We start from the raw sequence: 12,225 nt of genomic DNA, 5'->3' as shown, positions 1-12,225 counted from the left end.
AGGTGAGCATGAGTATAGATGTCACTGGAAGTTTACACAGCTATTATTTATGGATAATTCATTTCAACGTTAAAGAAGATCATTTTAAATTTATGTTAAAATAAAGGATCAAAATACATACGAACTTGTATTGAAACTAATTGAAAACGTTTCGCTAATAAGTGTCTCAATGCGCCTTCAAGCAAGTATTTATTGGAAAGTGTCACTCCGTTGATCTTCTTGACTGTTTTGAAGATCCTCTGAATCGACTTCCTGTCTGATGCTTTGCAGCCATCACCCCACCCAATGATGCAGCTGCACAGCACTCTCTCAAATGTGCTCCTGTAAAATGTGGTCAAGATGGGGACTAGTAGCCGTGCCCTCTTCAACCTCAAATGTAGGTATGGCTGCACTTTGCTGTCTATTGAGGTGGCATTATGGGACCAGGATAGGTCACCCTTCATAAACACAAGTACTCTCTTCACGATGCAACCATTGATGTGTCCTGGAAAGAGGTTGATCTTTGTCCACCTTAAGTCCACAATCATCTCCTTTGCTTGTCCACGTTGAGTCTCAGGTTGTGCTTGCACCATTTTACAAGTTGTCCAACCTCCTCTCTGTATGCCAATGAGGCCAATTACTTTTGTATTATTCGCAAACTTGATGATTCTGTTGGAGGTGAATCCAGCAGTGCAGTCATGAATATGCAGCATGGATAATAGTGGGCCAAGCACACAGCCCTGAAGTGCACTAAATGCCCAGGCTGAACAGGTTTGCTAACAACCCAGATTGGCCGTGGTCTTTCAGTCAAGAAGTCCAAAATCCAGTTGCAAAGAGGGGTCTCGAGTCCCAGTGAGGAGTTATCCACCAGTCTCTGAGGTATGGTCATGTGAAACCCTGAGATGAAGTCAATGCACAACGGCCTGGCATAAGAGGCATCATTCTCTTGGTGGGTCAAGACAATGTTGAAGGTCAAGGCTATAATTTCATCCATGGACCAATTTGGAGGGTTGAGAAAACAAAACAGGCTCAGTGTTACTGGAAGGTGTGATGTGATGAGCTCAATTACTAGCCACTGATAGGACTTCATGATCATAGAGATCAGTACCACTGAGCTGAAGTTATTTAATCCAGCTACTGTGATTGTCTTGAACACCAGAATGGCAGTTGTCTCAAATCTACAGGGACAATTAGACTGCTGCAGAGATGTTCATGAGGACCTCTGCCGCAGAGTTGAACAGTCTTTCAGCTCCTGACAACGTATGTTGTTTAGTTCTGTTGCCTTGCATGGATTCACCCTGTATAGGATCCTCCTCACCCCAACCATGGCTATCTAAGCAAGGTGCCTATACTTCAGGGGAAGATGAGGCTTTCTTTGGTCTCATATTGTTTTTCTCATCAAAATTTGTGGAGAAGCTTTGCAACATGTTAGGAAGGGAAGATTCATTGTCTCTGACCTACAGGGTGAACTTGTAGTCAGTTAAGGTTTGCATACCCTGCCACATGCACCTTGTGGTGCCAGTGTCTGGGAATTCTCTGTGCATATCCATGCTTTGCCTTGCTAATTTCATGGAAGAGTTCAGCCCTTACTAATATCAATCCCATTTTGGCAGGTAGACAAGTGGTCATAAGGATAAAATTTAAACTATTTAGTATTGAAATGAAGAGAAACATTTTAAATTTAGAGTTTGTGAACTTGCGCAACTCCCTACCAGAGGAAGTTGTTGCAGCCAGTTCATTTGAAAAATTCATGGGAGAGTTGGATTTGGCCCTATTGGCTAAAGGGATCAAGAAGAATGGAGATAAAGTAGGAATAAGGTACTGAAGTTGTATAATCATCCATCCACAATCAGACTGAATGGTAGAGCAGGCTTCTCCGGCTTCTACCTTTCTATTGATGTGTTTAAGTGTGAACAATTTTGTGAGAACAAATACAGCATGGAGTACATATTGAAAGAGTAATATGAAATGTAAGGAGACATTGAACATGCATGTACACAGATCCTTAAAAGGAAGGTAAAAGTTAAAGGAAAAAAGTAATTAGGGATACTTGCCTTGATCAGCAGGAAGCTCATTTAGAACTATATTAAGCATTTGTTAGATAACAGATCCTATGGGAAGATGTGCTTTGGTTTTTTTTGTCAAATTTATTCTGAAGTGTGGACATTTTTGAGTATCTATCCACCAAATGTAGATAATGAGAATTATACATATTTTTTTTTACATTTATCAGAGTCTCATGAAAAAATATTAACAGATGGTGATTTTAATTGTTGTTTGGATCCTATTTTGGATAAATCAACTAAATTGGTAACAAAAACAAAAATCGCTAAAATTACATCGAGTTTGATGAAGGAACTGAATTTAATAGATATTTGGCGTAAGATAAGTCCTAAGGAGAGAAATTATTATTTTTATTCCCATAGACATGATTCTATTCAAGAATCGATGTTTTTCTCATTTCTGCAGAGTTGCAGGGAAGGATTAATTTTTCCGAATATAAATCTCGAATTTTATCAGATCATTCTCCACTTTTAATGATATATACAATGCCTGATGAAGAATCTTCACCATATAGATGGAAGTTTAATACTATGTTGTTAAAATGAGTGGTCTTTTGTGATTTTATAAGAAAGCAAATTCAATATTTTTTGAATATAAATTCTAATTCAGTATAGAATAAATTTGATATATGGGAAGCAATTAAAACATATTTAATGGGACAGATTATTAGTGATTCAATTAAAATTAAAGATTTGAAAGCGATTAATCAGTTGGAACAAGATATAGGAGAATTGGAAAAACAATTGCAAAAATCTTCTGAAGAGATACAATAAGCAAAAAAAATTAATACTATTCAGATATATAGAACTGAAAAATTAATTCAGAAAACAAAATTGAAATATTATGAATTGGGAGAAATGACTCACAAAGTTTTTGCCTGGCAATTAAAAGCAGAACAGGCATCCAGAACAATTAATGCAGTTAAAAAAACATTTCACAAGAAATAAATGACTCTTAAAATAATTTTATTCTCAATTATATCAATCAGAATCAATTCAGGATGAAAATAAAATTAATATTTTTTTTTATCTCAAATAGATTTACCTAGTTTGAATGTCTAAGAGCAAGAAAATGTATTGCCATAACTTGGAAATCTGACACAGAAATCTGGAGTTGCATAAATGGATGCTTATTTATTAGTTCAAAACCACACAATAAAACACATCATTAAAGATAATTCAAAAAAATACAAGTACATGAGGTATAAAAAAGAAAATAAGAACTCCCCCCCAATATACCACCTCCCTCTCCCTCATTATCCTCCTACAATAGAAAAAAAGAGTAAGAATGGGACAAGAGACACTCAACAGGGGTGCCTATTACTTTGAAGTTTCTTATAATATACTGAGACCTTAAGAAGGAAATGTCAGAACTTCATATCTTCCAAAATATATAGTATTTGTATCTTAAATTATAAGTACTCAACACCACATCTTAACGTGCCCATACTCAACACCACATTCAACATGCCTATGCTCAGCACAACATCATTACATTCCCCTACACAACACTACAATTTAACATGCATATACTCAACACCACATATTTACATACCCCTACTCAACAGCACATCAAAACATGCCCGTATTTAACACCACATCCTAACATAACAATACTCAACACCACACTTGCAGGTGTTCCTTAACTTATCCTAGGGTTACGTTCCGGCAAAACCATCATAAGTCAAAAAAATCAAATCAAAAAAGAATACCATACATACTATTCTTTATAATTAAATTTTGAATACCTTTATTCCACCCTGAAAAAAACCATTAACATACACAGCTGAAAACACTCTGGGTATAAGGAATGTTTGAAGTATGCAGTACGATACTCTTGTGCGATGCTGCCATTGCGCAGCATCGCGAGAGTAGCGAACCGCATATCACAGGTGCAGAAACTCAAAATTGAAAGCACAGATTTGAACCATCGTAACTTTGAAAAATTGTAAGTCGGACTATTGTGAATAGGGGAGCACCTGTATGATATTGTGTGCAGTTCTGGTTATTGCTTTCTAGGAAAGACATGAAAGCACTAGATTGCACTTATTGTTTTGGATCTAGAGCTAAAGGTGGAAACTTGATTACATGGCAAGATTACCAAGCATGGTGCTGCTTGCCTCATAACACACAAGATTGAGAGAAGACCTCAAACTGCAAAAAAAGCACACAATGAAAAATGTTTAAAAACAAATCTTTTTATCACAAATTGAGGAAAACTCAAGAACCTTCTTCTGTTAAACTTCCCACCTTCTCCACATCCCCATCAGGGAATTCAAATTTCAAACTTTGTTCCACAAATGATGGTCTTATTTCATCTACAGGTTTTTAAATTCTAAGAATCCAATATTAAATCAACACCAAGCTTAAAGAATAAAAAAAAACTGCTGCAGGAACTCAGCAGATTTAGGGTGAGGAAGGGAGGTAAGGGGGTAGAAACTGTTGACATTTGAGACTGTGCATTAGGACAAACATATATACGAGGTGAATACTCAGCAGCAGCAAGCTGAAATTAAAGCGGAAAAAACTGGAAACTCTCAGGCCAGACAGCAACTGTGGAAAAAGAAACAGTTAATCTTTCAGGTAAAGACTTTACTCTGACAATGTTTCAAGAGCACCTGAAATTTTATTTCTCTTTCTACATTTCTGCCTAACCTGCTGAGTGTTTCCAACATTTTCTATTTTTATTTTAAATTTCCACCATCTGCATGTTTTAAAGTTTTCATTTGCTGTTTGGCTCAACTTCCAACCAAGATATAACTGGGATGGAAGACCCATTCAAATCAAGTACATATTTAATAAAATACAAATCGAATCAAATTATTTGGAATTTGTTTAAATGCCATTCAAGTTTACTTGGTCCATGACGCATTTCAAGAAGATAACTCGATCTCAGAAGCTGAAATCTCTCACCATTTAGATATATACTTTTTAATTTTGTTTTCCTGGCAAAATGTAAAATTTCACTTTCCCATCAGATGCTTCATTTGCCAAATCCTCACTCATTCGCATACCTATCTATATCCCTGTTGGGCCTCCAAACTTTTTTTTTTTTACAGCTTATTTTCCTTTCCACCTTTGTGTCATCAAACTTAGAAATCATATCTTCAGTGCCTTCATCCAAGTCATTTGATAATTTGTAAAAAGTTGAGGATCAGTATCACAAATTACTGCCTGCAGAGTGAACTTTAATTTTCTCCAATATTTGAAGCAACATGTACTGAGAATATCTACAAAACACCTCTTTTTATCACAAGATAAAAAATAGTGTTAAGTATAATTTCTTTCATCAAACCACATGCAGGGTTGTAGAATTTATGAAACAATTTGGCACAAACAGCAACTGATGAACCCATTACTAATTTCAGAAGGTAAAATTATATTTTTGGTTAATCAAAGGTCTGGAAAAAAAGGCATATATACAAGGGGTTTGCAAATCAGTCTTGAGCTCACGGAATGACTGAAGAGTTTCAAGGAATGAAATAACCCACTTCTGTTTCCATGTTCTTCTTCAAGGCAAGATATAAATTGGGGAGCTGCAACAAACTGATATTTTGTCCGTTCAATGAATGCAACAAATTTAGCCAAATACAGGAGTAAAGTATCATGGAGACACTTCAAACTTGTAATAATATTCACTCCAAATCCTGTGGGCTTTTAAAACTCAAATTTCACTAGCATCATCTCATTTTAATCTCCATATTCTTTCATCTATCTGAAACAGATTTAGAAACAATTACATACCTGATCAGGCACAGGGTGGCTTCCAATCGTATCTTCTAGCAATTCAGAACCATCACCACTCACAGCTTTTGATGCCAATAGGCCTACAGAAAAGACATTTTGTGCACATTTACCTAATAGGGTCATTCCTTAAAGTGAACAAAATGTAATTCAGTACAAGAAAAAATATATTTTTAAGGTCAAAAAGCTTTCCCCATCAGATTCTCACTCAGTAACCCCTGAGGATCACAAAGTATTCAAATGAAATTTTCTGTCATACGATTAAAATCAATCCCCTCAAAACACAAGTTGGCATGCAAAGTTTAGTAATTTTTCTAATGTACTTGAATGTGGAAATTGTGCCAAAAAGTTCTATTTTATCAACTAAGTTTTGATAAAGTTAGTTTTATTGCAGAAAGTAGTAAAGAATAAACTCAGAAGAACAGAAATTAAAATACAGGAAATTCACTGACAAATGAATTTTTTACAGATTTACAGTCCATAGCAAGACTTTTTTGTGGTAACAGTGGAACTAAACAGAAAATGGTGTATACCATAGTTAAAAAAGTGTTTAGAGTTATCTTACATATTAGATTCAGGACATTTTCTTTTCTTTTTAAAATGTTTATTTGGTTTTAATAGAAAAAAACCTTTTATATATTTCAATGGTCAATTAGTCTTTCTTAACTTTAGATTATTTCTAATTATTTACATTTTCAAAGAGAATTCAGGATAAGTTTGCAACTGCATTTCTGCAAATTACATAAATTTACAATACAAAAGCTGATCTTTCATTCCACGTTACTCCAGTTTATCCTCAATAAATTGGTGACAACTTTTGATCTAGCATATTAATTCTACATTCTATCCATTTTCCTCATGTGCTCATCTAGCTTCCAACATAATGCATTATGCTCTCCACCTTGTGAAAAACGTAACAATTTAGGTTAAGAAGTTTATCCTGAATGTTTGGTGTATTTATTAGTGACTTTTTTTAAAATCATGATCTCTTGTTTTGAGTTTGCCATATGGATGAAACCATCAACTCAATAGAGTTAGAAATTGCTGCTTCAAAACAAGGCAGAGTACTCCGACAAACATCTATCTAACTGCATATTGCAGTCTACACAAACATTCCTTTATATTGATGCAGCCAATATAATTATTTTAATTATATCGATTTTAATTTAGTGATACAGCATTTAGTGATACCCTTTGGGCCCATGAGCCTGCCCAGATACACTCATGTGAACAATTAGCCTACTAACCATGTACATCTTTGGAATATGGGGGGGATAACAGAGTACCCAGACGAAACCCATGCAGTCATAGGGAGAACATCCACTTCTTACAGACAGCACCAGATTCGAACCCAGGTCACTGGCACTATAGAAGCACTGTGCTAAACACTACACTAACCGTCCTGATTAATATAATTTTACTCCTAATGATTTGCTAGATTTTCAAGGAATCCAAATTGAATATTTGATGCTAATTTTAATCCAGTATACAGATAAGAACATAATAATGAAAAATAAGCAAAATCAGTACCTTGGACCCTGAAATCAGTTCTGTCATTCACTAAGATCATGGCTAATCTTTAATATCAGTTTATCATATTGATCTCAAATCCTACAATTCACCTGATATTCAAAAATCTTTATCATTCAAAGCAAATGCACCACTAGTGAAATCTAACAAAGACAGCATAATTAAATCAATTTAATTCTACTGTCTCCAATTGCAAAGATTAATAACCTGAGCTAAATAGTAAGCAGAAATCTCTTACCAAAAATAAGCAGAAAACCAAAGGAAAAAAATGTTCAGCAAACTCTTTTAAAGTTATTAAAAGAGAGACTGCAATGAACAGTTGGCAGAATGTTTATCAGTGGGTAACTTTAAGGTAGAATAAGTAAAATTAACAAACAAAAACATCAATAGAGAAGCAGGAATGACTAAATTTGGTCAACATAGAGTGGCCTCGATTAATAATATCCAAATGTCCATTAAAGAAAATGCAGAAGGCAGTCAGCATGCTACAAATTTCAGAAATTTGGCAGACTAACAAGAAGCCCCAATTCTCATTAATTTCATCAAATAACATTTTCTCAAATGCTCAAAGAGCATTTCAAATCATTTCGCCTCTTATCTTAAATCTCTCACAATTTTATAAATCTCTATTAAGTCCCCTCTCATTCTCATCTGGTCTTGGAAGAAAAAACCCAGCGTAACCAACCGATTATTATAATTCAAGATGATCATCATGATAATATTCAAAAACTTTTTCTGAAACATTTCCAGCTCAACAATATTTCTTATAGCTGGGTGACCAGATTTCCGCACAATACTCCAAGTGCTGTCTCACTGTCGTCTTGCAATGTCGTCCCTGCTCCTGTACTCAACTCCCTGATTTGGTGAAACCAAGCATGCCAAATGCCTGTTCACCTGTTATCACTTTCATGGAACTAAGGGGTTCAAATCCATAAATCCCTCAAGATTGCTGCTGTCATGCATGCACTTACGTAATGAGACGTAAGTCTCGGAGACGTTATACTTTTCTCATTCTTTTATACCATCAGACCAACATGGCTACATTCAGAGATATTTGGGAGGTGGCATCATGATGTACAGCAGGGTGGGCTTATACACAACACTCTTTCCTTTCCCCCCCCCCATCCCATGAAATAAATGCTGAATGGGCCCCCTCTAACTAACAATACTACACCGGACCCATGATTACTAGTGAGAATTAGGGTACATAGTGTTGTGGTGTGGCTCTGATAATATGGTGTTTTGCTATTTGGCCAGTATAATTGTATGGGTAACCAAAAGAAAGTATCCTTCTTCAACTGACAGTTGATTGGGGCGTGTGAAGTAAGCTTTCAGGTCTTCTGGTATGACCTCAGATTCTGCCCATCCATTAATGGTGAAGTATAAGACTTTGCTTAACGTTGTCTACTTTTGGGTTTCTTTGCCAACTATCTGACCTGTTCTTGGTTGATAGCTGCTGCATCTGCTGTCCATTTAATAATTTCTTCTTTTTCTTCAGTTTCGGGTAGTGGTAAGTGTGATAAGGCATCTGCATGACTGTTGAGTCTTCCCACTTTATGTTTTACCTTGAAGTTGTATGCAGCTAGCAGCATTCATCTTTCAGATGTGTATCTCCACATTCAATTCCTCCACTTTATTACAAATGCTCCTTGCATTGAGACACAAAGCCTTCAGCCTTTCTTAGCCACACTCTTATCCCTTTTACTCTTTGACCACTGGCAGTGGTCAATGTGGCAGGCACCAAGACATTTCTTTAGGCAGTCATTGTACCTCTTCTTTGGTGCACCTCTGTCACGGTGGCCAGTGGAGAGCTCGCCATATAACACGATCTTGGGAAGGCGATGGTCCTCCATTCTGGAGACATGACCCACCCAGCGCAGCTGGATCTTCAGCAGCGTGGACTCGATGCTGTCGACCTCTGCCATCTCGAGTACTTCGACGTTAGGGATGAAAGCGCTCCAATGAATGTTGAGGATGGAGCGGAGACAACGCTGGTGGAAGCGTTTATTATTATTACTATTATTATTAGCTCTTTCTGATTTTCCAACCGCTTTTACTTGCCTGCCACTAATGCTTTTCACCTTGCTACCCTTTGCTTCTATTCTCATTTTACATCCCTCTGTCTCTCTGGACTTGGTCCCACTCCCCTGCCACATTAGTTTAAACCTTCTCCAACAGCGCTAGCAAACAAACCCCCAAGAACATAGGTCCCGGCCCTGCTCAGATGCAAACCGTCCTGTTTGAACCAGTCCCATCTGACCCAGAACCGGTTCCAATGTTCCAAGAATCTGAAACCTTCCCTCCTTCACCACCTTTCAAGCCACAAATTCGTTCTAGTTATCTTGTTGTTCCTACTCTGACTAGCTCGTGGCACATGTAACAATCCAGAGATTCTTACCTTTGAGGTCCTATTCCTCAATTTACTTCCTAAATCCCTAAATTCATCTTGTAGGACATCATCCCTTTTTTTCACCTATGTCGTTGGTATCGATATGGACCATGACAGCTGACTGTTCTCCTTCCCCCTTCAGAATATCCTGCAGCCACTCTGAGACATCTTTGACCCTTGCACCAGGGAGGCAACACACTATCCGGGAGTCTCGTTTGCAGCCACAGAGACTCCTATCTATTCCCCTTACAATGGAATCCCCTATGACTATTGCCCTACCACTTTTTCCTGCCCTCTTGGACAGCAGTGCCACCCATGGTGCCATGACCTGGCTACTGCTGCCTACTCCTGTTGCTAGGTTTATTTTCTCTTTGTGTTAGTGATTTGACCTTGGCTGGGTGTTTATTACAATTTTGAGTTCCCCTGCTTTTTACTCTTTCTTTAATTGGGCATATTGCTTTGATATGTCTTTCTTTGTTGAAATGGTGGCATTTTCAATTTTTGAAAAGTTTTCTGGGCAATGATTGTACATCCCGCGTCGGAAGCACTGTTGGCAGGAAAAATTCCCGACTAGAAGGTCTTGTTGGCCCACATCCAAATTTTGGTCTGCCATTTCTGAGCTGCAGAAAGTTCTATAAGCAATTTCAAGAGTTACTTCGTCATCCATTGCCAGTCATTTCTGCTTTGCCTGGTGATTTGCCAACCCCCATCGCTAATCTGTCTCAAAGTGCTTGCGTCAGAAAATGCTCGAAGTGACAGGGTTTGGACAATTTACACAAATGCTGCCAGGTATTCACTTACTGTCTCCCTTGGCATTTGTCTCTTTTCATAGAACTGTTGCCTTTCTGCCATAACGGTGGTCTGTGGCTTAAGTGGTTCCCCAGAGCTGTGCATAACTCGATATATGTTTTCGTCCCTGAGTCCTCCAGGGACAGCAAAGTTTGAAGGAAATCAAATGTTTTCCTGCCCATTTTATTGAGGAAGATGTCACATTTTCAGATTACCAGGCCTTCATTAATATTATGGGCTATGCAGTTCTACATAATTACCCAAACTTTCATCTGCTTCATAACCAAACTTATAATTAAATTGATGCAGGAAATGCAACTTTTGGATATATGGAGGAGACAACACCCAAAGGAGAAGGAATACTCATATTATTCGGGTAGACATATAACATACTCAAGGATAGACCTGTTCCTGTTGTCAGCCCACATCCAAGGAAGAGTTAGAAAAATGGAATATAAAGCTAGATTGTTATCGGATCACTCACCCCTGTTATTAGAAATAGAGCTGGAGGACACCCCACCGAGAACGTATAGATGGAGATTAAACTCCATGCTATTTAAAAGACAGGATTTTAGAGAATTCATTGAGCGCCAAATTAAAATGTACTTTTGAAATAAATACGGAATCAGTAAAAGATAAATTTATACATGGGAATGCAATGAAAGCTTTTATCAGAGGACAGATAATAAGTTATGTAACTAAGATGAAGAAGGACTACAATCGGGAAATAGAACAGCTGGAAAGGGAAATAGCAAATACAGAAAAAGAATTAGCAACAAGGGAAGATACAACAAAAAGAAGAATATTGGCGGATAAAAAAATAAAATACAAATCAATACAAACGTACAAGGTGGAGAAGAACATAATGAAGACAAAGCAGAAGTATTATGAGCTAGGAGAAAAAAAACGCACAAAATACTAGCTTGGCAGCAAAAAACAGAACAAACTGAAAGAACGGTATTGGCATCAAGGAAAAAGGACAAACAAATTACATATAACCCAACAGAGATCAATGAAAACTTCAAGGAATTCTACGAGCAATTATATCAAACTGAGAACGAAGGGAAAGAAGACAAAATAGATTAGTTTCTAGCTAAAATTGAACTACCGAAATTGCAAGAAGAGGAGCAAAAATTAATAAAATTATTTGAAATAGAGGAAATACAGGATATATTAAAAAAACTACCGAACAATAAAACGCCGGGAGAGGATGGACTCCCAACAGAATTCTATAAAACATTTAAAGACTTATTAATTCCTCCTCTCCTGGAAGTTATGAACCAGATAGAAGAAACCCAAAACATGTCAGATTCATGCAAAACAGCAATAATTACAATATACCAAAGACGGGGAAAAATCCACTAATACCAGCATCGTACAGACCAATATCTCTACTCAATACGGATTATAAGATAATAGCTAAACTATTAGCAAACAGATTGGCCGACTGTGTACCAAAAATAGTAAAACTACATCAAACTGGATTTATTAAGAAAAGACGAACAACGGACAATATCTGTAAGTTCATTAACTTAATCCATGCAGTACAAGGAAACAAAACGCCAACAGTGGCGGTTGCCTTAGACGCAGAGAAAGCGTTAGACAGAGTAGAATGGTATTATTTATTCAAAGTACTACAGAGGTTCAACCTACCAGAGAAATATATTAATTGGATTAAAGCATTATATAAGGGACCATGGGCAAAGGTGAGAGCAAATGGATAGATATCAA

At 36.9% G+C, this 12,225-nt stretch overlaps 1 protein-coding gene across 5 annotated transcripts in view; it reads right to left on the bottom strand.

Annotated features, from left to right (window-relative positions):
- The window catches only part of phf20l1 (PHD finger protein 20 like 1), a 144,346-nt gene that overhangs the window by 82,908 nt on the left and 49,213 nt on the right, over positions 1–12,225 (bottom strand). For all 5 annotated transcript variants that reach the window (XM_069922217.1, XM_069922220.1, XM_069922216.1 and 2 more), the window contains one exon: positions 5,787–5,869. In XM_069922217.1, the coding sequence (XP_069778318.1) occupies positions 5,787–5,869 (83 nt within the window). The remainder of the gene's footprint in view (positions 1–5,786; positions 5,870–12,225) is intronic.

This window comes from Narcine bancroftii, chromosome 2 (assembly GCF_036971445.1).
Source record: "Narcine bancroftii isolate sNarBan1 chromosome 2, sNarBan1.hap1, whole genome shotgun sequence".
NCBI lineage: Eukaryota > Metazoa > Chordata > Chondrichthyes > Torpediniformes > Narcinidae > Narcine > Narcine bancroftii.
Note: the sequence above shows the minus strand (reverse complement) of the source record. Positions and strands in the feature narration are given on the sequence as shown.